This window comes from Delphinus delphis, chromosome 9 (genome assembly GCF_949987515.2).
Source record: "Delphinus delphis chromosome 9, mDelDel1.2, whole genome shotgun sequence".
Taxonomy (NCBI): Eukaryota; Metazoa; Chordata; class Mammalia; order Artiodactyla; family Delphinidae; genus Delphinus; species Delphinus delphis.
Window position 1 is genome coordinate 99,188,768 of NC_082691.1, and position 27,616 is coordinate 99,216,383.

At 40.1% G+C, this 27,616-nt stretch overlaps 1 protein-coding gene across 1 annotated transcript in view; it reads left to right on the forward strand.

Moving 5' to 3' along the window:
* CNTNAP2 (contactin associated protein 2) overlaps window positions 1-27,616 on the forward strand; it is a 1,416,746-nt gene that overhangs the window by 965,110 nt on the left and 424,020 nt on the right. Inside the window, exon 14 of the mRNA XM_060019815.1 lies at window positions 7,813-7,969. Coding sequence (XP_059875798.1) covers window positions 7,813-7,969 — 157 coding nt within the window. The remainder of the gene's footprint in view (window positions 1-7,812; window positions 7,970-27,616) is intronic.

Consider the following 27,616-nt stretch of genomic DNA (forward strand, 5'->3'; position numbering starts at 1 on the left):
AAGGTTCCCAGAAATCTGGTTAGTAAGACAAAGAGTTGTTAAATATGAAGGAGAGATTAAAAGCAAGAAATTAGATCAGTAACATCTAATACATATCTAATTAGAGTTCTGGAAGAAGAAAAAAGAAAAAGGACTAAAAAAAGTGAAATTTGCATTATTATAATTATTAAAGTATCATTTTCCTGAGCATTTTCTACTAATCAATAAAACTCAAAAAAATCCAATAAGAATAAGCCAAAAATGAACAGATATTTTTTTAAATAAGGAAGTATAAATGAAAACTTAACATGGAAAGGCAAACAATCAGGGAAGTATAACTAAAACCAAAAAGAGATACTATTTGTCATTCGCCAGTTGTCAAAATTAACAGCTTAAGACCAGAGGTTGTCAAGGATTTGATCAACTGAAAGTTTTATATACTGCCGGTGGGATTCTACATTCATACAAGTGATTTGGGGAAATTTGAAGATGCACAAACCATATGACCTAAAAATTCCACTAGAGGGATATGCTCAAAAGACTCTTACACATTTTCACAGAGCATGTTGAAATAGCAAAAAACTAGACACAGTCCCATGTTTATTAATATTAAAATTAGAAGTCAAAGAACAATATACCATATACCAATGATAATGGATAAACTAAGTACAAGGCTATATATTTTACCATTATTCCCTGTACTTTATATAAACATAATATTTGTATGTGTAAACTGCTTTAACATTTAAAAAATTTAAGGTTGACTTTCCATTACTACAAAAGTAAAGTGCAAATATCATGAAAATACCCATAACCATTTCTCCCACCACAAATTCTACTTCTCAACACTGTCCCCACCAGCCTAAGTGATTACCCCATAGTTCCTGAAATGAGTGGGATGTTTTCTTCACACCTTGGCCCAGCCATTCAGGAGATTCTGAAATGCTCATATCCTCATTCCGGTTGTCTAGATCCTACCCATCCATCAAAACTGCAGTCAGATCTGTCTCTTCATGGAGGCTCTCCAGTCCACCTTGGTCCTTGGTAATCACTCCCTTCTCTAAAATCCCATAGGACCCATTGCCTGAACTGCTCCTGTGACATTCAGTGTGTATTTTTTCATCTTACCGTGTGTGTGCCCTATCAGATATCCAGGCATAAAGCTTTCATAATTGTAAACTACTAAACATAACTTGGTCTCCACTAACTCAGAACCTTAGAAGGGCAGGAATCAAGTTTTCACTTTTGCCCCCAAAATTGTCTCTCCAGCCCTAAGAAAGTGCTTATGTAGCATGTCATTTCAGTTGCAAAACAATATTTTGCTACTAATTTGAAAAGTTATAGCCATCTTTTAAATACAAAACAAGCTGAGGTGCTTGTTTTATATTTAAAAGATAAAATAAAAATTAATAAAATCAGGGCACAGGATATTGAGGCATTCAGTATAAATAATAGGCTGAGGGAAGGCATGTTTTTTCAAATAACTACAGTATTTAATGGAGAATAAAAATAAGGGGAGCAACCAGTACTCACACAAATCATTGTCCCTGGGATTCAGTTAATTCCTTCTTCATTTGTTCTATAAAGAAGAAAAGAAATATTTAATATAATTGCCCAGGGCTTTTCCAGTGAAAAAGACTCAAAAAGTGCTTCACTATATCCTACAAACAGCATGTGGTTCTATTCGATCACTTTGGTACTATTAATCACATTTGTTCGTGGGGCCATGGTACAAAGGAATTAACCAGAGTTAGGAGACCATGAATGCCCATGACCTCTATAGAAACTGAAGCCAAGTTAACTTAGAGTGGGTTGGCTTATTCTGTTCTCTTAATTCTGCTCAGAATTATGAACTCCCATCTACTCTGTCACTTCAATTCCATTCAGATTAATAAAATCTAATTCATTTGAATAGGATTCAAAGTGATTTGATTCAACTCAGTCAAATTCTGCTCAGTGGAATCAGTCCTTGATTGAAATCTGTTAAGTTCAATTCAATAAAATAAATTTAAATATTATGCAATGAAATTAATTTTTAATGAATTAACATTTCAGTTCAGGTCCATTTTGATCTGAACTTCAATTCTCCATTTCTAAATTTGGTCCCTATTCAAATTAATAAAATATAGTAAAATCTGATGTAACTCTGAAAGATGCAACATGAAGCTAATCAGCTTCACCCATTTCTATTCAGCCCTAATCAAATGAGTTTAATGATGTTCAATCATAGAGAGAGAAAATGTTCACCTTTAATACCAAATTGAATGTTTATATTATAACTTCAAAATTATAAGTTTTCCCAATTTTACATCACTGTCTGCAGTATGAACTCCACAGGACTTTTTTGGATTAATTCTTCCAGTGCTGGGGGCAAGGGCAGCTGTCAGCATTATCTTTAGGGCTCTGCAACCCTTGGACTGCGCCCATCTCTTACTGAAGGAAAAGGGGATTCTGGCCTGCTTGATCTTTCCAATTATAACTATCAGATTATCTGGAGAGCTCTATGGTAGCTACAGCACCTCCAAATTTCCTCTCTGCTCCAGCCCAACCTAGAACCTATTATAAAGGTTCTTTTACCTTCCTTCTTCTCTGTGTCATTTGCATTGGGAGGAAGGTTCTCACCAGTACAAAAATGTTTTGCATCTACAGTCTAGAATTAAACATACCTTTACTTATAATAAGTATATTGTCACCATGGATAATTGTAATCAGATCAGGGTGGTCAGCTGAAATTTAGTGATGAATTGGAGGAAAAAAGATTGGGTGGTGCCACGGTAAAGATGGAAGGGTACTGGGAGATTTTTCAGAGTATGAGTCTTTCTCTAGAAAGAGGATCCTGCGCTGTAGGGGCCTTCAAACAGCCAGAATGGGCCAGATGGCATTCTGGAGAGTGCTGTATGGGAGCTGTCAGCAGGGGGCGCTAAGCAGAGCCCTGAAAGGCAAGTTCCTGCTGCAATTGTACCTGCTCTAGTTAGTTCCTCTGCTAAAAAGCCACCTGTGATTCTTTAACACAATTTGTAGATAAGGAGATAGTGGTAGATATAATAAGACTAGGTTTCATCAAGCTAAAAATATACTTTTAAGTTTACATTTTGGAGACGATAAGCCTTTGCAGTATTTAATGTTAGGTATGACGCTTTTTATTATCTGCAAAAGTGGATGAAATGAAACTAATTAAATGTCCCAGTGACCATACTGGGTCTTACCGTAGATGTGCCAGGATAATATTTATGTAAGCAGACTATTAGGTTACTTTGGGTAGCCCAGAAGTTCTAAAGAACATATTTTGAAAGTCACAGGTATGTGCCACATTTTCATCAAGAAGTCCCCATGCATTTGACCTTGTGTTTCTGAAACAACTTGTTATTGGAGAAAACAAGAGATCTGTTGGTTTCTTTAAATTTGGAGGAACAAGTTGCCTCTTTTCTTTCTCCCTATTTCAGTTTAGTCATCCAAACCATAATAAATCCTCAGCATAATAAAATTTGGTCTTAAGTGAGTACAAACTGCCATGGTTACATTCAATTCAATCCATATTTGGCTGTTTTAATACAATATGACTTACTTTGATAATTCAGCTTCTAGTTAACCTAGAATGTGGTTTATCATTTCATAATCTCGTTGCAGTGATTACACCTACTCAATATAGTTAACAAAAATCTTCATATTCTGAGATCAGAGAAATCCTTGAACTCTTAGCACTGGATAATTAAATTGTTTCTTTTCTCACCACTCCTTATCTTGTCTTTTAAAAAGTCTTCCCATTTTTATCTCCTTTAACTTCTTTTCCCCAAAGCCAATTAATAGGTAAGTAATGATTTGTAAAGCAAAAAGTAACACTTCGCTAGCACAGCACTGAAAAAAAGCAATTCTTTGCTCAATACAGATTGAACCATTCTCTTCTCGCTGAATATAAAATGTATGCCAAATTAGTAAATCATGATGATTTGATTTAACTAAATGAGCCAACACTAATAGCAAAGGGTACAACTTGCTTTTCCCCTGGAATGTGTTGTTCTTATTGGCATTCTTCTGTTCCTGGCAGATGAGGAAACAACTAAGTAAAACATTTTGTACTGCACTTAACTTATTTTCCTAGGAAGGGGAACAAAATAACATTGATTTTGCCTCACCCTAACTGGGAACGTTAGTTATATAAGACTAGGAGTGACTTGAGAAAAAGGTGGGGATGGGGGAAGAATTGGGAAATTGAGCCACCCTCACCTGGTCAGTAGTGTGTCTCCTTCTTGCACTGAATACAAGAAACATCGCTGCAGATCACCTTCTTAGATCCCATCCTGATGTCTAACAGGAGTCCTTCCCTCTAGGAACTGAGATCTGCCATGTGAGGTTAGTTCAGAGCCTGGGCCCCATGCAGAGCTTAGGGCTTCTACTGGAACACCCACGGCCCAAACAACTTGACAATGAGTCTTCCTCTCCTGGGCTTCCTGGTACTCCTGTAGGCGTGGTTGGGAATCAGCTGGCTCTTCCTCCACTGCAGCGCATTTCTCAGTCTCCTGCTGAGGGAGCTGCTGCTGATGACCTTGCTCCCTTGACTGACATCGTCCTGATTTTTATCAAGAATACTGAGCCATACAGCTTCTCTGGTTCATGCAATGTATCATCACTCTCTATGACAAAAATATAACAGTGTTAGGTTGTTTCTACTGGCCGCTGGAAGAAAGAATCGGAAATTGAGCTGAGGTTCTGAGATACATACTCTTTCATGGGCTTTTTGACGTACGGGCAGAACAAGGGCATTTCCTGCCAGGCAGCCCATTGACTCCTGTTCTGCGGGTGTCTGGTTGTTTCTTACCCTCCACTGGGTGTGTTAGTATCCCCTAATTTCCGAAAACAGTGATAGTAACTGAAATTTCTTTTGAGAGAAAGAATTTAGCATTAGGTCAGCTTGAAAAGATGCAGTGTGGTGAATAGATGTGATAACCAGTCTTGGTCATTTTCTGGAAGGCCCCAGGGGCCTTTGCAAGGTAAGCACGGCGCCATCCACCTTTGTCCTCTTCCTGTAACATGGCCAGAGATGGAATCCACAGAGACCTAGTGCAGCTTACTAACCAAATGACCTGGTTCAGATTTTATAGTTTCCGTAAATGGAATATTTTAAGCCTTTTTTTTTTTTTTAACTCTTGACTGCATCAAAAGGAAACAAGAATTTATTATTGGTCATGGTTCCAACTTTGGAAAAAGCATCAGAAGTTGGATGTGTTACTCTTTACCCTGATGGAAAGAGAAGCGAGAAGCAAATTAACTTGAATGTAGAAAGCAAACAGCCCCCTATCTGCTGGGACAGGCCCCAGAGACGCGGGAGACCAGGTTTCAGAATGGACCCTTATCTCAGAGAGCTGGCATCTTCCTCCCTTCAGAGCAGGGTGCTGACGTCTCCCTCTGTACCGCTTGCCAGGTCAGCTCTAATGTATTTCTTAACATTCAGGTGCCATAAATCATCTTGTGAAGGGAAAAATAGTGACTTTTCCAAATTAAGTCAACACAACTGGAAAATCTGGAAATTTGTATGAATTACAATACCTGAATAACTCCTTTCTAAGTTCAGAGCATTTGCTCATTTATTATGTCAAGCCTGAACTCACAGTACAGTTGCCTACCTTTAAATTGCCTGTCTCTACGTAAAACAAAAACAAAAGCTATTGGCATATGTGAGAAGGCACAGCGGCAGTTTTTACACAATTCCAGTATGGCCCTCACTTACTTTATTGTGTTATTTGCTTAGATGTTGTGACTGTTCACACAATAGCTCACTGAGTGCAAGACTCTTTCCTCCTTTTATTGCTAAGCACAAGCACATGCACAGATACTGGGACAAGTGTACACCTAACATCCTGAAAGGGCTGGTGAGTTATTCGAATGGAATTTTAGTCACGTGCCTGGAGACTTTAATTGTGAAGTGCAGGTTTACTGGCCGCACAGCCTCCATGAGATTCCATTCATTCCCCAGCTTCCTGCATGGGAAGCTGTTCTTGGGGCCTGAAACTCCTCTCAACAAAGACCGTCTAGCTGTCAAATTAAAAGTCCAGACCTTCATCTTCATGGACTTTGCTATGAAATCTGACAATGCCGACCACACTGCTTTTCTGGAAATCCTTTGCTTGTTTCTCCTCCACCCTCTCTGTCCATTTTCTTTCTTGACCTCCACAATGGCCAGCTCCCTCTCTTTCTCTTCTCTAAATGCAGTTGGAATCCAAAAGATTCCAGTGATGTCTCTCCTGCTACCAGTCATTTACCTGATGGTTCCTAAAATGGGACTTTCAGCCCAGAGAATGCTCCTGAGATCCAGACTTCGATAGCCATTTGCCCACCTCGTGTACCAGGTTCACCATCCTTTCTTTGACATTCCCTAAATTTCTCATCTTCCTCCCTGTGATCTATCTTGCTGAAGCACATCACCATCCTCTTAGTCACCTGAGCCAGAAACCCAGGATTAATCTCCACACCATCTTCCCACCGAAATCCCAACATTCCCAAGCTGGTTATACCTCCTAACTCTCTTTCCACTTTCTCTTCGTCTCCATTTCCACTACTCTCTTATTATTTCTCTTTTGTATTAACATAGGAGCATCACATCTGGCCTCCATGACTCCATCCCCCTGAAATCTGTCTTTCATCTCACTGTAGTTCCTTTAAAACACAAATTTGATCTTGAAAATCTCCTGCTTAAAATACTTGAATGGTTTCCCATTAGTTTCAGAATGAAGTTCAACCTTCTTAAATAGGAAGAAGTAAACGCAGAAAAGCAAGAATAAACCAAGGCAAAATAACTTCTTATTTGGACAAAGTTTGTTGTGCTATGACCCTTACCCACTCTCTATTGTGACCTACTCCTGCTACCCTCTCAAACTTATCTCTTCAGCCCTATTGTACCATCGATGGGTACACTCCTACTTGAGTGTTCCATATAGAACTTTACCATCTGCTTCCTTTACGTAGGAGTCCTTATCTCTCTTACCTCCTTATTCACCTGGGTAACTTAACCTTCAAGACATAGCTCAAATATGTTACCTCTTCTAGGAAACCCTCCTTCCGGACCTCCTTTCCCTCACCCACTCTCCTGTGTGTTCATAATAATAATTGAACTGAACTCTCAATCTGTATCTTTTCTCTCCATTATTCTGCTGAGTTTCTTGTAATGTTTGACACATAATGGAAACACAGTGGATGTTTGATGATTAGATGAGTGAATGAATGAATGGGTGAATATTAGGCCAAATAATAAAGCAAAGTAATGTTGTATAAAGAGCATTGTGCAATGTCTTGTGAGATACAGTGTCAAACTTCTGGTTTGGGAGCCAATCTGCTGTGTAATTGAAAGGATTGTGTGACCTTTCTGGACCTCAGTTGCTTACCTGTAAAATAAGGAGAGATCATACCAAGGCATAGTCCATGTTTAGCTCTAATATTCTGTCATCTCCATGACTGTCATTTCACAGAAAAAACACAACTAGCCATGAACTGAGTTGTATATTAAAGAATTGGTGCATGGCCTACGCACCTTCATTGTGGATGTGCCCCATCTGGGCAGCCAGTTTACAGAACAGGCTCCTAAATTCCTGCAGCTTGCACGTAAACGTGTCTTTCAAAGGAAGAGGTGCATACCCCGGTGGGAAAACTCGAGCTTACCAATCCCTCTGATACTTTTTTATTAAATATTCCTGTTATTGAATTTCATTGACTTCTAAGAGGGTTGAATGATGTTCAGTCTATCAGAGAGAGATGCTGCTCCTGGGTTGGGGGGATGTAAGTGTGACATGATAGCGACTGGGTCCTGGTCCTACTTCAGTGTGCCTTTCCCCTTTCTTGTAGATGGAAGCCCTTACACCTGGTGGGTGGGCAAAGCCAACGAGAAGCACTACTACTGGGGCGGCTCCGGGCCCGGAATTCAGAAATGCGCCTGCGGCATCGAGCGCAACTGCACGGACCCCAAATACTACTGCAACTGTGACGCGGATTACAAGCAGTGGTGAGTGCGGGGGGCTAGCGTGCGAGCTCGCCCTCCTGGCATGCCTGTAGGTCACGCTAATTAGATGGAAGAGAAAGTGTGAAAAGTGCTGAAGTAATAAGATAATAGGTTAGAAAGGTTTAGAGCTAACCCAGTTGGCAAATGTCAGGGACGTTCTGAAAAATATAAGAGCGGAAAGAGGTCAGTGCTACAAGGGTAGGCATTTAGAATAGAAGAACACATAATTGATGTGTTCATATTTTATTCAGAGAGGGAAATAATGAGCCATGTAGTAGACAGTGATTTGCATTATAAAATGTGCTTTGTGACAATAGAGGGGGTGGCCGCGGGCAGGGAGCCCGTGTGCAGGCGTGTGAGAGCGTTCTCTGCAAACAGCCTCCTATGGTGAGTGCTTCTACCTCCTGCAATGTTTGCTTTGAGTAGCTGGATGAGAAAAAAAAAAAAAAAATGAGGGGGGAATAAGAAAGGGAGAAAATTGTGCTTTGCTCTCGGTTTCAGCAACAGTGCTTACCGGTCTACTTTTCTGTTATGCCTTGAACTGTTTATAACTCTGATACAAATCAGTTCAAGGAAGATCTATTTTGGGTTTCTTTCATCCCTCTGCTGGCTTTTGTCCTGCTTCACGGTGAATGCCTGGTTCTGTGTCAGTAATAGATAAAGATAAATCAGCTGTCATTGCATAAGAAAAAGGCCCCAGAAGTTGCAGAGGAAGAATATAAACTTGAGTGCGGTTCTTCCCAGACGCACACATCCTGCACCTGCTTCTGGTTTTCTGACACGTGGAGAGGCCGGCTATGCTACATTCCCGCCTCTGGGCGGCAGCAGAGAGCAAAGTCCTGCATTTCCTCACGTGACCAACCACAATTTACTCTTGTCGCCTCTGTTTTATACCATTTGGGATAATTTACAAGACAAGGTCATCCTACCAGTTTCTGAGTGTAATTCTGAGTGTAAAGTTATATGATTGTCAGGTTGGATGCTTAATTTCCAAAAGCCATTTTTCTTTTAGTAAATGAAATGAATTACCAAGGCTGAACGTTTCAGTGGCCTAGAATTTGTGTGTGTGTGTGTATAAATAGTTATCATTATTCTTTAATTATGTTTTATCGTAAAGAGGAAATCATGATCTCACTTTTTAATTTTGTTTGAAAGGTGTATCTACACGCACGCACACACACACATTCATACCCAGTATACAAACTAAAAGTCAGGAGAATGAAATCAGAAGGACGTGGGCTTTGAAGATAACTTTTCACTCAGTCAGTCAGTCGGTCCTTCATTCTGTCAGTCATTTACTCAGCAAATACCGATGGAGCTCTAATGTGCCAGGGGGTCTTGTAGGTACTGCGAATAAAACAGAGAATGGCAATAACAAGAACCCCTGCCCTGACTTATGTTCCTGTCACTTCTTACTAGTTGTGGGTCCTTAAGCAAGTTCCGTGGGCTCTCTCAGATTCATTTCTCTGTTCAGCTTTGACTCACACCCCCTTCGGGAAGCAGACTTTGAGTGCAGCCTCTCTGACCAGAAATGAGAGCACTGTCCCAGATGGTTCATTGTCCAGGGAACCCAGACTGTTCAATTCTTTTTGTACTACCACAGAAGAGAGTTGACATATTCAGAAGGAAAAGGGAAATCTTGTGTGTGCATCCAAGTGAAATTCATTTTTGTCAGGCATCATTCCAAGTGCTAGGGATACAGTGACAAATAGAACATGCTCTTTGTCCTCAAGTTACTCAAAAACTAGTTAGGAAGAAAACACACACACAAATAGACGCCATAAAACAATCAGTGCTCTGGAGAAGACACTGCAGGACACAACAAAGCCAGTGCAAGAAAATTTAAAGTCCAACCGAGGGAGAGCTGGGAGGAGTTAGGAAAATCCTTACAAGACAGGGATGCTTGAGAGAGAAGTAGGAGTTTGTCAGGCACACTCTTCCTTGCATGATTGACTTGGAGGAGAAGCATGAGTAAGGACAGTCGGTTTGGGGAACTGTCAGTGCAGTAGATCTGGAATGTGATGTGGAGAAGAAGGGAGAAAGCACAGTAAGGCTGAGCACCTGGGCAGGATAACGTTAGAGCTGCCATTCTTTGCAGGGAGTGGTAGGAGTTTGCATTTATTGGCAGCGAGCCCCGTGGAGGAAACCTTGATAGGGATGGCGGCGGGAGGGGAGGAAAACAGTCAGCAAAGGATGTCAACATAGTCCTTGAAAGGCATCGCTGGTGGTCCAGTGAATAAGACTTCACACTCCCATTGCAGGGGCCTGGGTTCAATCTCTGGTCAGGGAACTAGATCCCGCATGCATGCCACAACTAAGAGTTCACATGGCACAACTAAGAAGTCTGCATGCTGCAACTAAGAAGTCTTCATGCCACAACTAAAAGATCCCACATGCTGCAACAAAGAACCCATGTGCCACCCGACGCAGCCATAAAAATATATATATATATATATATATATATATATATATACACACACACACACACACACACACATATATATATAAAAAGAAAGGCATCAAGGGCAAGACCGTGGAAAAAGGGGAATATATGTAAGATATTTGGGAAGTGGTACCTACAGCACTTGATAGTTATGACTATGTGAGAAGAAAGAGAGGAATCTGGGCAGGCTCCCCACTGGGCACCTAGAAATGGTTAAATTCCTTAGCAGGCTAGGAAATAGCAATCTGAGGGGGTAGGTGATGAGTTCAGCTTTGAAAATATTACATTTGAGGCTCCAGCATAACACCATGTCTAAACCCAGAGGGGCACCATTAACGGGATTGCTGATTAAACATACAGGCTTCAGAGCAGTGTATTTCCAAGAACACACGTGAATTCAAATCACAGATGGGAAGACAGTGTAGACAGGTCTGTTCGGCCTCACTCCCAGACGCACCCGTCTCGCAAGCTCTTGACAGGATTATAGCTTTTCACAGTTCCCTGGGGACTTGGACAGTGCTGCTGTCTTGTTCCCTTCCAGCCGAGTAGCAGCCGAGACATCCTCACCCCTTCGCTTCTGTGAAGTCTGTGTAATGTCTCATGATAGGGGCACTATATTTTGAGCAAGCTGAAAAGTATAATAAATATGTTTACAATAAATAGCTATTAAAATGATCTTCCCTGTTTGGCACAAGAAAAGAAGTTTTTGGTGATGTCTTAAGGGGCTTTGAATTCACCAGCACCTGGCAAAGACCTGTTCGGTGGATGCTTTCAATATTTTAGAATGATTGTTTCATTTCTGGAGGTGTGTTCCAAAGTTCCCAGGAGCAGTAGAGAGAGACCTGGACTTGGAGACAGAAGACTTTACGTCCAGGCCAAGATTTGCCACTTTGGGGGCAGGTTTCTAACCAGTCTGAGACTTAGATTTGTCGTCTGTATGATAAAAATAAATCTGGGCCGGTAGATTTTTGTGAGAGTTTAATAGAATGTGGAATAGGAAAATATTCTGTGAATTGTACAGTGCGGATACATACCTATTTGCAATTCTTAATTATGTAATTCTCATTGCAATTCTTAATGGCTCCAAATGAATCTTAAGAAATGAAAGCAGACTGTGGAAAGAGGTGCCTTTGCGTTCTCGACCTGCTGGGCCACAGGGCTCAAGTCGAATTCTAGAATACCACGTGGCAGTGATACAGAGCAGCCTTTATCAGAGAAACTTACAAATCAGAGACCATCAAGAGGAGAGACGGTCCAGGTCCATCAACCCTATCAACCCTCACAGAGAGATGCTGGGCCCAGGCTCTTGTGCTGAGCAGTGTTCCAAAGAACCCCTGGCTTCTCTCTCTTCTCATAGGGCAAGAATGAGAGCAATTTTGTCAGTGGAGGAATCAGATTCTGAGGGCACCAGGCCAGCTGGGCATAGGGCCAGCTCTTTACTGCATTGTCTGGTAGTCCCGCAGGAGCAGGAAGGAAGCCAGGGCCCCTGCAGGAAGCTGACTTGAGTGCAGCCTCCCTGACGGAGAGAACTGGGGAGCACTTCCAGCAGGTTCATTGTCCAGGCTACCCGAAGGGTGTGCTCCATGGTCACTGGTCTCCAGTTCTTTTCGTCCTACCACAGAGGACAGCTGAGAGACCCAGAAAAAGGAAATTCTAGTGCATACACCCAAGTGAAATTTGCATATGTGAAACCACATTTGTTGTGTTGTAAAAGTAAAAATAGAGGTTCTACTGAATCTCATGCTTCCAGACTCCAGCTAAGAAAGTTACTTCTTCCAGTCATCTTACCTCAATCACAGAGAATCATTTGGTTAAACTGGGCTGAGACGAATGGGTGCAAAGTTTCCTCCTACGCCATTTCCTCTTTATGTGACCTAAGCTGGGCATTTCGCCTCTCTAAGATTTCATACCAGCAAAATGTAGATAGTGCTTCCCAATTCATGTAAAGGTCTGGTAAAGCGCTGTCATAAATGAGTGTTTAAAATTGCAGTAGGGTATATTATTTTTATTACTTGAATGTTGAATGGAAGCGCAGCTAAAATCTTAAAAATTTTATTTTCTTTATTTTATTGAAGTATAGTTGATTTACAATGTTGTGTTAATTTCTTCCATACAGCAAAGTGACTCAGTTATACATATACATATATATACACACCTATTCTTTTTCATATGCTTTTCCATTGTTTTGTCACAGGATATTGAATATAGTTTCCTGTGCTATACAGTAGGACCTTGTTGTTTATCCATCCTGTATATAATAGTTTGCCTCTGCTAACCCTGAACTCCCAGTGCATCCCTCCCCCACCCCACCTCCCCCTTGGCAACCACAAGTCTGTTCTCTATGTCTGTGAGTCTATTTGTTTCTTAGACATGTTGATTTGTGTCGTACTTTAGATTCCACACATGAATGATATCATATGGTATTTGTCTTTCTCTTTCTGACTTACTTAGTATGATAGTCTCCAGGTCCATCCATGTTGCTGCAAATGGCATTATTTCATTCTTTTTATGGCTGAGTAATATTCCATTGTATATATGTACCACATTTTCTTTATCCATTCATCTATCTATGGACATTTAGTTTATTTCCATGTCTTAGCTATTGTAAATAGTGCTGCTGTGAACAAAGGGGTGCATGTATCTTTTCAAATTATAGTTTTGTCTGGGTATTTGCCCAGGAGTGGGATTGCTGGAAGCATTAAAAATTTCTTAAAGTTCAGATACATAAATTGGGGCCCAGGAAATTTTTAATTACTTTCTAAACTTACATTGGAAATGAGAAGTGGAGATAAGACTAAGACCCAGATCTCCAAACTTCTAGTCCAGTGTTTTTCTACAATATCATGATCTAGGGAGACTACTCTTGTTTTTATCTTTTTAATGATTTATGAATTTAATGTTTTCACTAGTTATATGTAAGTTTTAAATTTAAAGCTTAAACAATAGACAACGTATTATATGTTCTTTCTTTAAAGAACTCTAAAACTTAGATTAAGCATTTTTTCATATTCACTAGAGTAAAATACACAGAAATGGAGCTGAGATAAATTAGATTGTAGCTCCAAGTGTGGTTGTGTCTCACAGCAAAGTGGCAATGGGCCGTGAGAAGTATAAGCACCTCAATAATTGCCCGATTTTCTATGCCATGAGAAATTCGGCACAGTTATTTCTGAGATTGAATGTAATTTAACATTTATGATTTACTATTCACAGCAGTAGTAAATATTCCCACCTACAGTGCCAGAATCCTACTTAAGTGAGCCTTGGTCTCAGCTAAGTGCCCACCGCTGGGTAATTCCTGGTCTCTGACAGCCCGACTCAATGAGCTAAATCACATCTGAAATTAGCAATTCCAAAATGGAATTACCAGTGAAGGTGTGCCGTTCATTGCTTCAGTACCTTCTTGCGTGTAGCTGTAGAAATTCTGGGTAGTTGTGTCCTGGCCCAGATGGGCACGTACATGGGAGGAAATAAGTGAGGTGAAAATCCATTAGCATAGTCTTTGTGTTATAATTAGTAATCAGTTCCCACCTCAATAGTAGAAAGGCACGTACTAACCTGTAGTGCCCTATTCCATAGACCAGGAATTGGCGTGTCTGTGGAGCTTTTCTTCCTGGGCCAGAAATAATCCATGACAATGTTTACAGGCAGCAGAACCTCTTCACTGCTTCAAACCCAGAATCTTAACTTTTGGTTGGCTCAGATTACTGTCCAACTACTGATAGCAAAATATTTGCAATATTTTTAAAAGTAATCATCCTATATTTTTTCATTATTTTAATTTCATCTAATCAGTAACATTTTTCTGTGAAACATGTTCAGTTTTACTCAAAGTGAAATATTTATATGTGCATTCTCACCCATCATGTTGTTCAAATAATAATAATAGTGAACATTTTGAGTGTTAATTATGTGCCAAATATTGTTCAGGAGCTTAAATGTATCGTGTCATTTAAACATCACATTGACCCAATAATGAAGGTGCTGTTTCTCCTCATTTTGCAGATGAGGAAATGAAGCCCCAGAGAGGTTAAGTTACTTCCCCAAGGTCACACAGCTAACAAGTCATAGAGCTGAGATTCAAGCCCAAGACAGGCAAACTCCAGATTCAAGCTCAAATATTACTCTGTAAAAGTTTCAACACATGTACTATATACACTATGATTTCATTTTTTCCAATTTTTAAAATTGTTATAAAATACACATAAAAAATTTACTGTCTTACCAGTTTTTAAGTATATGTAGTTCCGTGGTATTAAGTATTCATTTTGTTGTGCAACCATCACCACAGTCCATCTCTGGAACTCTTTTCACCTTGCAAAACTGAAGCGCTCTACTCGTTAAACAACCTCTCCCTCCCCCAAGTGCCTGGTAACTACCATTCTACTTTCTGTCTCTCTGAATTTGACTGCTCTGGCGCCTCATATAAATGGAGTCATACAGTCTTTTTGTGGTTGGCTTATTTCACGTAGCATAATGTCCTCAAAGTTCTCCTGTGTTGTAGCACGTGTCAGAGTCTCCTTCCTCTTTAAGGCTGCATAATATTTCATGGTGTGTGGGCACCACATTTTATCCATTCATCTGTCAGTAGACACTTGGGTTGCTTCCACCTCTCAGCAATTAGGAATAATGCTGCTATGAACATGAGTGTAGGATTTCAATTTTATTACCTACTTTTACTCACCTCTGTGGTATTCCTTACTTGGTTTTTCGGTTCACATTATTTTCTAAATGTAACCTGGTTTTGAATCCTAGTTCTGTTCCTTGCTAGCTCAGCGACATTGAACAAGTTACAAAAGTGCTCTGTGACTATTTCCTTAGAAAAAAAATTGAAACAGTAATAATACCTACCTTGTGTGATAAATGTGAAGTTTAAATGAGAGGACACTCCTAAGTGAGAATGCACATCTGTATTTCACTAGCAAATGCTCCCCTAACATTTATTGTAATTGTTTTGACTACATCCAGTAAATACACGCTGAGTTAGGTCGTGATTGTCACGAGGTACAGCCCATTGGTGTTCACCAAAAACTTCTCCCTGCCTTCCGCTCTGGCCATCTTGCCTGAGTGCCCTGGTGCCGCCTCGTGAGATTCTTTTGCTGCTGGTGACGGCTGTCTCAGTCTGTGACTATCACTAATGCTATTACAGGAGACAGATGTGGAAACCCCACTGTGTCTTTCAGCGAGACCTTACTGAGGGGCTGGGACTTAGAGAAATGTGACGCCGAGAGAAATGTACTGCTTCTGCCTGAAGTGACCGCTGCCAGAGACCACAGGCAGCACTCTAATCCCTGAGGCCCTGCCTGGCTCCCGGCGATCCTTCCCCTGGATCTCCACTCCACCCTGCTCTCACTAATGATCTTCCTGGGCAGCCCTGAGCATTAGGAGCTAGGCTGGAGCCTCCTTGAGAACCCACAGGAGGAGGGAAGTCCTTCCTCCCCACCCCAAGCCCTACCTCAGTTCCTAGAGGAGGAACATTTGTTTCTCAGGCTGATCGATGGTACAAACATTAATTCCCTTTCAGGAGAAAATTCGCAGCTTCAAACAGTTTACAACAAAAAGCTGAGTCTATCACTGGCCTGGAACAGGCCATCATGGTGGGTATATTTTCCCAAATCTACATTTCAGTCCTAGGTGATACCACCTCTGAGACAGTAGTCTGACCCACAATGTGCAATGACAGCATCAGTCCAGTTTCATTTCATGATCTCTTCATGAAGGAAGAGAAGTCAAGGAAGCCACCTTGAAGGGAAATTTGGGAATTGCTGTCAAAACTTTCGTGTATCAGTTCTTTGAGCTTTTCACTATCTGGCATTTACATTCTTGTATGAATACGAACAAATGTAAATACTGAGATTTTATTTTCCACTTTTTTGTAGCAGCCCAAACAAAACAAACCCTAATAGAAATGTCTATTAACAGAGTTTTAGAGAATTACACTGTATTTAGGTTGTTAAAGGAAGGCGATAGATACACAGACACTTGCATAGAAAGATGCCCAGATGAAAGGGCAAAAAACAAGTTGAAGAACACCATGTATGAGATGAGTCTGTGTTTTAAAAAATGCATAGAGATCCATAACCCTTATACATACATAGACAGTTTCTGGAAACTATACAATAAAAACTGTTGTAGACTAAGGTTGTGGGGACTTATAGAAGACTTGTCTTTAGCCATACTACATCTTAAATTTACTCTTTGATTTTTTTTGCCATGATCGTATTTAACCTGTTCAATTAAAATGTTTTAAAGTAGTTTAAAAAACTAAAATTAAAAAGTAGGGACCCTACAGGCACCCTGTTTCATAATGAAACAATAGTAAATTGTTTTCTTTTTAAAAAACAGAAGAATAATTTTCAACAAGAAAATGGCATCCCTGCTCTTGATTCCACCAGCCCCAATACTCGAATGAGTGTCTAGCCAAATTGGAAGATTCCCCTTTTCTATTTAGCACAGTGAAAGCAAGACCATCCATGCCATTAGCCTTACCGCAAAGTACGTTTTTTCTCATTGATCTGAATTCTGTGAAACAGCTATTTGTGCTTTTAATCTCTGGGATCCTGCTTTTGATAATAATTGCTTACATCCCGATACTCAGTAGTCTTCTTTATGGATATTGTAGGAATGTGATTTTATGAGGAGCACTGATATCACTTATGAGTAACACTCTTCTGGTTGCTAAACAGACCAAAACAGTAGTTGATATTCAAATAAATGTGTATACGCATATAAAATAAACTATTCAAATGGGTAGCTATCGATATATTTCCTTTTTAGATACATAAATGGAGATGCCCTTTTGATGTAATGAAGGCCATCTTCATTAAGTTAAACTTTGTTAAAAAAAATTTTTTTAGAAGAAGAAAGGAAAAGCAAACTTTATTTTAATGCTGTTTAGCCCCAAAGCATGTGTTTCAGTATCAGAGCATTGCCAGAATGAATTTAAGAAAGGTTCTACACCCTGGGTATTTTATTCCTTATACTTACTCTTCTGAAGTTCACTGGCCAGATTTCCTCTACCGTAAAGTTGCATCTAAATAGGATATTCCTCAAAGATCTAGCAGGTAAACTTATTTAGAAGCCTAACTACTTTTCAGTATGTGGGTCAGGGCTAAGAGCCCAAGGCAAGGGCTTCTGCTCTTTCATTTGGAATCCACCTTGGGATGTGAAATAGGAGATATCTGCCCGGCTCATCCAGCACGTGCTGGATGGCTCAAGACACAAAGCAGCCTGTGACTTAAAAGACCCACTGGCAATGGGGACAGGGAAATGTCTCTCTTAGTTTGCAGAAAAAGCATAAAGATGATCTATTATGTTCTGTCTCAGGGACACTTTGGTGCCAACTTGCTTGGCATAGCATAGTATTCTCCTGTCGCCTCGTGGATTGTATCATGACAGATAGGTAATTGGGCTCCAGAGACGATGTCAGCAAAGTGTCAATATGGTTTGACCAGTGCCCCTAAATAATATTGATGACAGGAAAGGGAGAGAGATTAATCAGGTGTGAACCTGTCAAATGTTCAGAGCGTGCGGTGGGTTCCCGAAATAGGCACAACTAACAAAAGAATGCTAAATGGACTTGAACAGAATAGCTTATTTAGTGATCTTGAGAAAAGCAGGGCTAAGATCCAAGAGAGATTTATAAGAAAGTTCATTTTCCATCAGCATGCCTCTCTCCAAAATGCTTTAAAAAGAGGGAGCTCTATTATTATATTTTCCGGGGAAAAAATTGCATTCTTCCTAAAAATCAGTCATGAGAAAAAGGTCAAATTAAAAGGCGTGTCACTAAGCTGAAAGCAAAGTGCCGACGAAGCTATTGTGAGGCATATTATCAGTGTGGGTCATGGGGAATCCACACATGCTGAAGCCTATTTGTTTCTTTGCTCTGTATCCCACTGAAAGATCAAATCCATTACACCCGAAAGTCATCATCACACTTTTCCTTATCATGCCAACCATCTCTCCTGGGTCTTTCACAGATACCTGACCCTCTGTTACTACAGCGTTTCTCTTTGTTCTAAATCTAAGTTCGGAGCAGTATCGCAACAACCTTCCAAAATAACTTCCAACCTTGACTCTCCTCCCCCCATCCTACAACTTCATAACTGTCATTATCACTGTGTGTCTTCACATAAATTAGAATCACCCAGGAACCATTAAAAATGCTGATCATCAGGCCCTGCCTCAGAATAATTAAATCAGTATCTTTGGGGATCAGGTCTGGTTACCCTGGATTTTCTGCAAACTCTTGGGGTTTCAAGTGTGTCACCAGGGTTGAGAACCACTGATTTCGGGTTAGGTTGAGCTGTACTAAATAAAGAAGGAAGGAGGGAGGGAGGGAGGGAGGGAGGGAGGATTGAAGGGTGGCTTAAACAAGATGAAAGCCTATTTCAATTTCCTTTTTGTGTGAGAGAAGCCCATGCCCCTCCCAACAATCGTCTCTGGCGTTCTTAGGGTTTGACCACATCCTCAGGATCCAGTAAGGCTTCTAGAGCTGCAGCCATCACAGTCACATTGCAGGTGGAAGGTAGAGAAGGGGAAAAAGAGCGTGACTTCTCTCTCTGAAAATGCCTTTCCATACATACTTTTATGTACATATCGTTAGCTGCATGACCACACTTAGCTTTATGACCACACCTAGCTGCAAAGATGGCTGAGTTATGTAGCCTTTAACTGGGCATGAATGTGCCTCCCTAAAAATGAGGGTTCTGTTACCAAAGAAGAAGGGGGAAATGAGCATTAGGAGGCAACTAACAGTTTCTGTTCCAACTGTTAATTCTTCAAAAGAGCCCTGCTAATATCCTGTTCACACACCTTCAAGGGCTCCCCATTAGCTTCATGGTTAAATCCACACTCCTTCAGTTACTATTTAGAGTTCCGAAGTCTCTCCTCCTTTTACCTTCTCAGCTTTTCCTCACTCTACATCATGGACATTCTGAAAATATGTTTACTTTATCATTTCTGGCCCTTCTGTCTGCACCTGAACTATCCCATCACACTCCTGCCAGTTAAACGTCATTCTGCAGTGAAGACCAGCTCGAGGAAGTCTCCCTCACTTGGCCCACACCCCCAATGTCTAGCAACAGCTCCTGAATTAAAAACTTGCTTCCCCACATTCCCAAAGCAAATTACATTTATTATAAAGTTATATTGTACCTTAACTGTAATTCTTTGCCTCTATATCTGTCTTCTCTCTCAAACGGTAAGATTCATGATGCCAAACACCATGCCTCATTTGTGTTTATAAAACCTTCATACCTACCACTTAGCAGCTACTCAGTAACTATTTGCAATTTGAATTAAATTTGTAGCCCTTTAGAGCAGCGGTCCCCAACTTTTTTGGCACCAGGGGCCGGTTTTGTGGAAGATAATTTTTCCATGGACGAGGGTGGGGGGACGGTTCAGGCAGTAATGCAAGCAATGGGGAGCGGCAGATGAAGCTTTGCTCGCTCGCCTGCCACACACCTGCTGCTGTGTGGCCCGGTTCCTAACAGGCTGCAGACTGGTACCAATACATGCCTTGCGGGTTGGGGACCCCTGCTTTAGAGATTTAGGGGGTTTCTTTAGTGTTTGAAAACTATCTTTTTGTCATGAGCCATAAACACACACAGAGACACACACCAGTACTTTTGTCCTTGTAGATATTTTTTACTATGCACAGCAAAAATTGGCAAGTTATTTTGTACTAAATGGTAAGGTGATTCGGCCAAGAGAGTTTTGAAAATGCTAATCATATGTGTCTACTAATATGTTTATCTATACCTGCAAACACATGTACACACATATATATGTTAAGTGTACATACTACCTTACTATATGTGATGTATGGTACTGCATTAATTTTTTGGGAAGCATGCTAATTGTGTTAGGCTAGTTCAATGTCTGACATTAACACAAAATAAGTTACTCTATATACAGGGAGATAAATGATCAAGATGGAAATAGAGGATGTTTGCAAAATTTGAGAAAATGAGCATGGATGATAATACTTTGCCTCCTATATCTTTGTCAGCACCGAGAAGGGTGTACCTTTACCGTAGACTAGTGAGGTAGGCAGGATAATGGTCCTCAAAGATGTTCACATCCTAATCCCTAGATCCTGTGAAAATGTTACCCTATGTGGCAGAAGGGACTTTGCAGAATGTGATTAATGGTAGAAGCCTGAGATGGGAGATTATCCTGGATTATCAAGGTGAGCCCAATCTAATCACGAGTCTTTAAAAATAGAGAAACTGTCGATAGCCTCATCCATCAGAGGGCAGACAGCAGAAGCAAGAAGAACTACAGTCCTGCAGCCTACGGAACAAAAACCACAATCACAGAAAGATAGACAAAATGTAAAGATAGACAAAAAGGCAGAAAACTATGTCCCAGATGAAGGAACAAGATAAAACCCTAGAAAAACAACTAAATGAAGTGGAGATAGGCAACCTTTCAGAAAAAGAATTCAGAATAATGCTAGTGAAGATGATCCAGGGCCTCGGAAAAAGAATGGAGGCAAAGATCGAGAAGATGCAAGAACTGTTTAACAAACACCTAGAAGAATTAAAGAACAAACAAACAGAGATGAACAATACAATAACTGAAATAAAAACTACACTAGAAGGAATCAACAGCAGAATAACTGAGGCAGAAGAACGGATAAGTGACCTGGAAGACAGAATGATGGAATTCACTGCTGCGGAACAGAATAAAGAAAAAAGAATGAAAAGAAATGTAGACAGCCTAGGAGACCTCTGGGACAACATTAAACACACCAACATTCACATTATAGGGGTACCAGAAGGAGAAGAGAGAGAGAAAGAACCTGAGAATATATTTGAAGAGATTATAGTCAAAAACTTCCCTAACACAGGAAAGAAAATAGTCACCCAAGTCCAGGAAGCGCAGAGAGTCCCAGGCAGGATAAACCCAAGGAGAAACACACCAAGACAAATAGTAATCAAATTAACAAAAATTAAAGACAAAGAAAAATTATTGAAAACAACAGGGGAAAAATGACAACATACAAGGGAACTCCCGTAAGGTTAATAGCTGATATCTCAGCAGAAACTCTACAGGCCAGAAGGGAGTGTCACCATGTATTTAAAGTGATGAAAGGGAAGAAGCTACAACCAATATTACTCTACCTAGCAAGGATCTCATTCAGATTCGACAGAAAAATCAAAAATTTTATAAAGAAGCAAAAGCTAAGAGAATTCAGCACCACCAAACGAGCTTTACGACAAATGCTAAAGGAACTTCTCTAAGAGGGAAACGCAAGAGAAGAAAAGGACCTACAAAAACAAACCCAAAACAATTAAGAAAATGGTAATAGGAACATACATATCAATAATTACCGTAAATGTGAATGGATTAAACGCTCCAACCAAAAGACACAGACAGGCTGAATGGATATAAGAAGACCCGTATATATGCCATCTACAAGAGACCCAATTCAAACCTAGGGACATATACAGACTGAAAGTAAGGGGATGGAAAAAGATATTCCATGCAAATGGAAATCAAAAGAAAGCTGGAGTAGCAATACTCATATCAGATAAAATAGACTTTGAAGTAAAGAATGTTACAAGAGGCAAGGAAGGACACTACATAATGATCAAGGGATCAATCCAAGAAGAAAATATAACAATTATAAACATTTATGCACCCAAGATAGGAGCACCTCAATACATACGGCAAATGTTAACAGCTATAAAGGAGGAAATCAACAGTAAACACAATAATAGTGGGGGACTTTAACGCCTCAGTTACACCAATGGACAGATCATCCAAAATGAAAATAAATAAGGAAACAGAAGCTTTAAATGACACAATAGACCAGATAGATTTAATTGATATTTATAGGACATTCCATCCAAAAACAGCAGATGACACTTTCTTCTCAAGTGCACACTGAATATTCTCCAGCGTAGATCACATCTTGGGTCACAAATCAAGCCTTGGTAAGTTTAAGAAAATTGAAATCATATTAAGCTTCTTCTCTGATGACAACGCTATGAGATTAGAAATAAATTACAGGAAAAAAAAAAGTAAAAAACACAGACACATGGAGGCTAAACAATAAGTTCCTAAATAACCTAGAGGTCACTGAAGAAATCAAAGAGGAAATCAAAAATTACCTGGAGACAAATGACAATGAAAACACGATGATCCAGAGCCTATAGGATGCAGCAAAAGCAGTTCTAAGAGGGAAGTTTATAGCAATGCAGTCCTACCTCAGGAAACAAGAAAAATCTCAAATAAACAATTTAACCTTACACCTAAAGGAACTAGAGAAAGAAGAACAAACAAAACCCAAAGTTAGCAGAAGGAAAGAAATCATAAAGATCAGAGCAGAAACAAAGAAAACAGTAGCAAAGATCAATAAAACTAAAAGCTGGTTCTTTGAGAAGCTAAACAAAATTGATAAACCATTAGCCAGACTCATCAAGAAAAAGAGGGAGAGGACTCACATCAACAAAATTAGAAACGAAAACGGAGAAATTACAAGAGACACCACAGAAATACAAACCATCCTAAGAGACTACTACAAGCAACTCAATGCCAATAAAATGGACAACCTGGAAGAAATGGACAAACTCTTAGAAAGCTATAACCTTCCAAGATTAAACCAGGAAGAAATAGAAATTACGAGTAGAACAATCACAGGTAATGAAATTGAAACTGTGACTAAAAATCTTCCAACAAGCAAAAGTCCAGAACCAGATGGCTTCACCGGTGAATTCTATCAAACATTTACAGAAGAGCTAACACCCATCTTTCTCAAACTCTTCCAAAAATCTGCAGAGGAAGGAACACTCCCAAACTCATTCTATGAGGTCACCATCACCCTGATACCAAAACCAGACAAAGATACTATAAAAAAAGAAAATTACAGACCAGTGTCACTGATGAATATAGATACAAAGATCCTCCACAAAATACTAGGAAAAAGAATCCAACAACACATTAAAAGGATCATACACCATGGTCAAGTGGGATTTCTCCCAGAGATGCAAGACTTCTTCTGTATACGGAAAGCAATCAATCCAATACACCATATTAACAAACTGAAGGATAAAAACCATATGATCATCTCAGTAGATGCAGAAAAAGCTTTTGACAGAATCCAACACCCATTTATCATAAAAACTCTCCAGAAAGTGGGCATAGAGGGAACCTATGTCAGCATAATAAAGGCCATATACAACAACCCCACAGGTGAAAAACTGAAAGCATTTCCTCTAAGATCAGGAACAAGACAAGGATGTCCACTCTCGCCACTATTATTCAATGTAGTTTTGGAAGTCCTAGCCACGGCAATCAGAGAAGAAAAACAAAAGGAATACAAATTGGAAAAAAAGAAATAAAACTGTCACTGTTTGCAGATGACATGATACTATACATAGAGAATCCTAAAGATGCCACCAGGAAACTACTAGAGCTAATCAATGAATCTGGTAAAGTTGCAGGGTACAAAATTAATGCACAGAAATCACTTACATTCCTATACACTAACAATGAAAGATCAGAAAAAGAAATTAAGGAAACAATACCATTCACCATTGCAACAAAAAGAATAAAGTACCTAGGTATAAACCTACCTAAGGAGGTAAAAGACCTGTACTCAGAAAACTATAAGACACTGATAAAAGAAATCAAAGATGATAACAACAGATGGAGAGATACACCATGTTCTTGGATTGGAAGAATCAATATTGTGAAAATGACTATACTACCCAAAGCAATCTACAGATTCAATGCAAGCCCCGTCAGATTACCAATGGTATATTTGCAGAACTAGAACAAAAAAATCTTAAAATTTGTATGGAGACACAAAAGACACCGAATAGCCAAAGCAATCTTGAGAGAAAAAAAAACGGAGCTGGAGGAATCAGACTCCCTGACTTCAGACTATACTACAAAGCCACAGTCATCAAGACAATATGGTACTGGCACAAAAACAGAAATATAGATCAATGGAACAGGATAGAAAGCCCAGAGATAAATCCACATACCTATGGTCAACTGATCTATGACAAAGGGGGCAAGGATATGCAATGGAGAAAAGACAGTCTCTTCAATAAGTGGTGCTGGGAAAACTGGACAGCTACATGTAAAAGAATGAAATTGGAACACTCCCTAATACCATACACAAAAATAGACTCTAAATGGATTAAATACCTAAATGTAAGACCAGACACTATAACACTCTTAGAGGAAAACATAGGAAGAACACTCTTTGACATAAACCACAGCAAGATATTTTTTGACCCACCTCCTAGAGTAATGGAAACAAAAACAAACAAATGGGACCTAATGAAACTCAAAAGCTTTTGCACAGCAAAGGAGACTATAAACAAGACAAAAAGACAACCCTCAGAATGGGAGAAAATATTTGCAAACATATCAACAGACAAATGATTAATCTCCAAAATATATAAACAGCTCATGCAGCTCAATATCAAAAAAACAAACAACCCAATCCAAAAATGGCTGGAAGACCTAAATAGACATTTCTCCAGAGAAGTCATACAGATGGCCAGCAAACCCATGAAAGGATGCTCAACATCACTAATCATTAGAGAAATGCAAATCAAAACTACCATGAGGTATCACCTCACACTGGTTAGAATTGAGCATCATCAGAAAATCTACAAACATTGACTTCCCTGGGGGCACAGCGGTTAAGAATCTGCCTGCCACTGCAGGGATCAAACACAGGTTTGATCCCTGGTCCGAGAAGATCCCACATGCCACGGAGCAACTAAGCCTGCGTGCCACAACTACTGAGCCCACACGCCACAACTACTGAAGCCTGCACACCTACAGCCCGAGCTCCGCAAGAAGAGAAGCCCCCACTTGCTGCAACTAGAGAAAGCCCACGCACAGCAATGAACACCCAACACAGCCAAAAATAAATAAATAAGTGAATTTATAATAAATAAATAATAAATTAAATTAAAAAAAAAAAAGAAAATCTACAAACAATAAATGCTGTGGAGAAAAGGGAACCCTCTTGCACTGTTGGTGGGAATGTAAATTGATACAGCTACTGTGGAGAACAGTGTGGAGGTTCCTTAATAAACTAAAAATGGAGTCACCATATGACCCACTAATCCCACACCCCGGCATATACCCAGAGAAGACCATAATTCAAAAAGACACATGCACCCCAGTGTTCACTGCAGCACTGTTTACAATAGCCTGGTCATGGAGGCAACCTAAATGTCCATCAACAGATGAATGGCTAAAGAAGATGTGGTACATATATACAATGGAATATTACTCAGCCATAAAAAGGGGCAAAATTGGGTCATTTGTAGAGATGTGGCTGGACCTAGAGACTGTCATACAGAGTGAAGTAAGTCAGAAAGAGAAAAACAAATATCATATATTAACGCATATATGTGGAATCTAGAAAAATGGTGCAGATGAACTGGTTTGCAAGGCAGAAACAGAGACACAGATGTAGAGAACAAACATACGGACACCAAGTGGGGAAAAAGCGGGTATGGGGGGAGTGGAGTAAATTGGGAGATTGGGATTGACAAATATACACTAATATGTATAAAATAGATAACTAATAAGAACCTGCTATATATAGCACAGGGGACTCTACTTCACTTTGCTGTATGGTAGAAACTAACACAGCATTGTAAAACAGCTATACCCCAATTTAAAAAAAGAAAAGAAAACAAGGCAGAATTGCAGGAACCGGATTTCTTAATTAATTAAAAAACATTAAAAATAGAGAAACTTTCCCAGCTGTGTTCAGAAAGAAATCTGGTATCTAATGACAGAAAAAAGAACAGAGATATGGTTTATTGCTATATTTTAAGAAGAAAGAGTGGGTCCATGAACCAAGAAATGTAGGTATCTTTTAAAAGCTGGAAAGGGAAAGAAAATGGATTCTTTCATAGAAGCTCCAGAAGGAAGCTTGGCCCCGATAACGTTTTGATTCTAGTCCAGTCAGACGCATGTGGGAATTTTAATCTACAGAAGTGTAAGATGATGACTCTGTGTTGTTTTAAACCACTCACTTCGCAGTAATTTGCTGTGGCAGCAACAGAATACTAATAGCTCTACTTTCTACTGCGCTGATGTCATTAAAAAAACTCTGCAAAACTTTTTTTCTCTCTCTCATAGTGGTGTAGAGTCAAGGTTGACTGATAAAATAGCCTTGCAGATAATAACTGAAAAGGATGCCCATAAAGGTACTCTCGTGGCCAGCACACACTCCCCTGCCTGTCCACTGCTTGCTGATGCAGGAGCTTCAAGCCTGTGCAGAGGACATGCAGGGCCTTCCTTCCATGTATGGCCCTCTGGACCAGCGAGGATTGGTTGCCTGTTCTTACCTGTGATCAGATCTCCTTCAAGTGAGTGATTATAACACTGATGATAGTAATTTTGAAAACTCACAAATATCCATTTACATATCCAAGCATTCAGCCTGTGTCTGAGTCCCTGTTATGCATCTGGCCTGTGGTCCTCAGGAAACACTGGGCAGGCAGGTAGCTTTAGTGCTTGTGCCTCCTGCTGAAAGTTAGATTTAAGACAATGTCTTTTTTCTTTTTTTAACATCTTTATTGGAGTATTATTGCTTTACAATGGTGTGTTAGTTTCTGCTGTATAATAAAGTGAATCAGCTATACGTATACATACATCCCCGTATCTCCTCCCTCTTTTTTTTTTTTTTTTTTTTTTTTTTGCGGTATGCGGGCCTCTCACTGCTGTGGCCTCTCCCGTTGCGGAGCACAGTCTCCGGACGCGCAGGCTCAGCGGCCATGGCTCACGGGACCAGCCGCTCCGCGGCATGTGGGATCTTCCCAGGCCGGGGCACGAACCCGCGTCCCCTGCATCGGCAGGCGGACTCTCAACCACTGCGCCACCAGGGAAGCCCCTCTCCTCCCTCTTGAAGACAATATCTTCTTGATCCCTTCAGCATTACAGTTCCACAGACCTGATCCTGCTCCCATCCTTTGTTAATTTTAATTGACAGGCAGAGAAATGATTAGATAATGAAGGCTTCATCCGTTTTCTTATTTTTATAATAACTAATGAATTAAAGAGGGATATTATGGGCCTTATGGGATTTCCAATTGTAATAGCCCCATTTTATGGCAGAGGCCATTAGCCTTCATTGCAGGCCATTCGTAATCTGGCCTCAGTCTGTTATTTGCAGCCTGTTAAACTCCTCGTGATCCAGACGGCCTCAGCCCTAT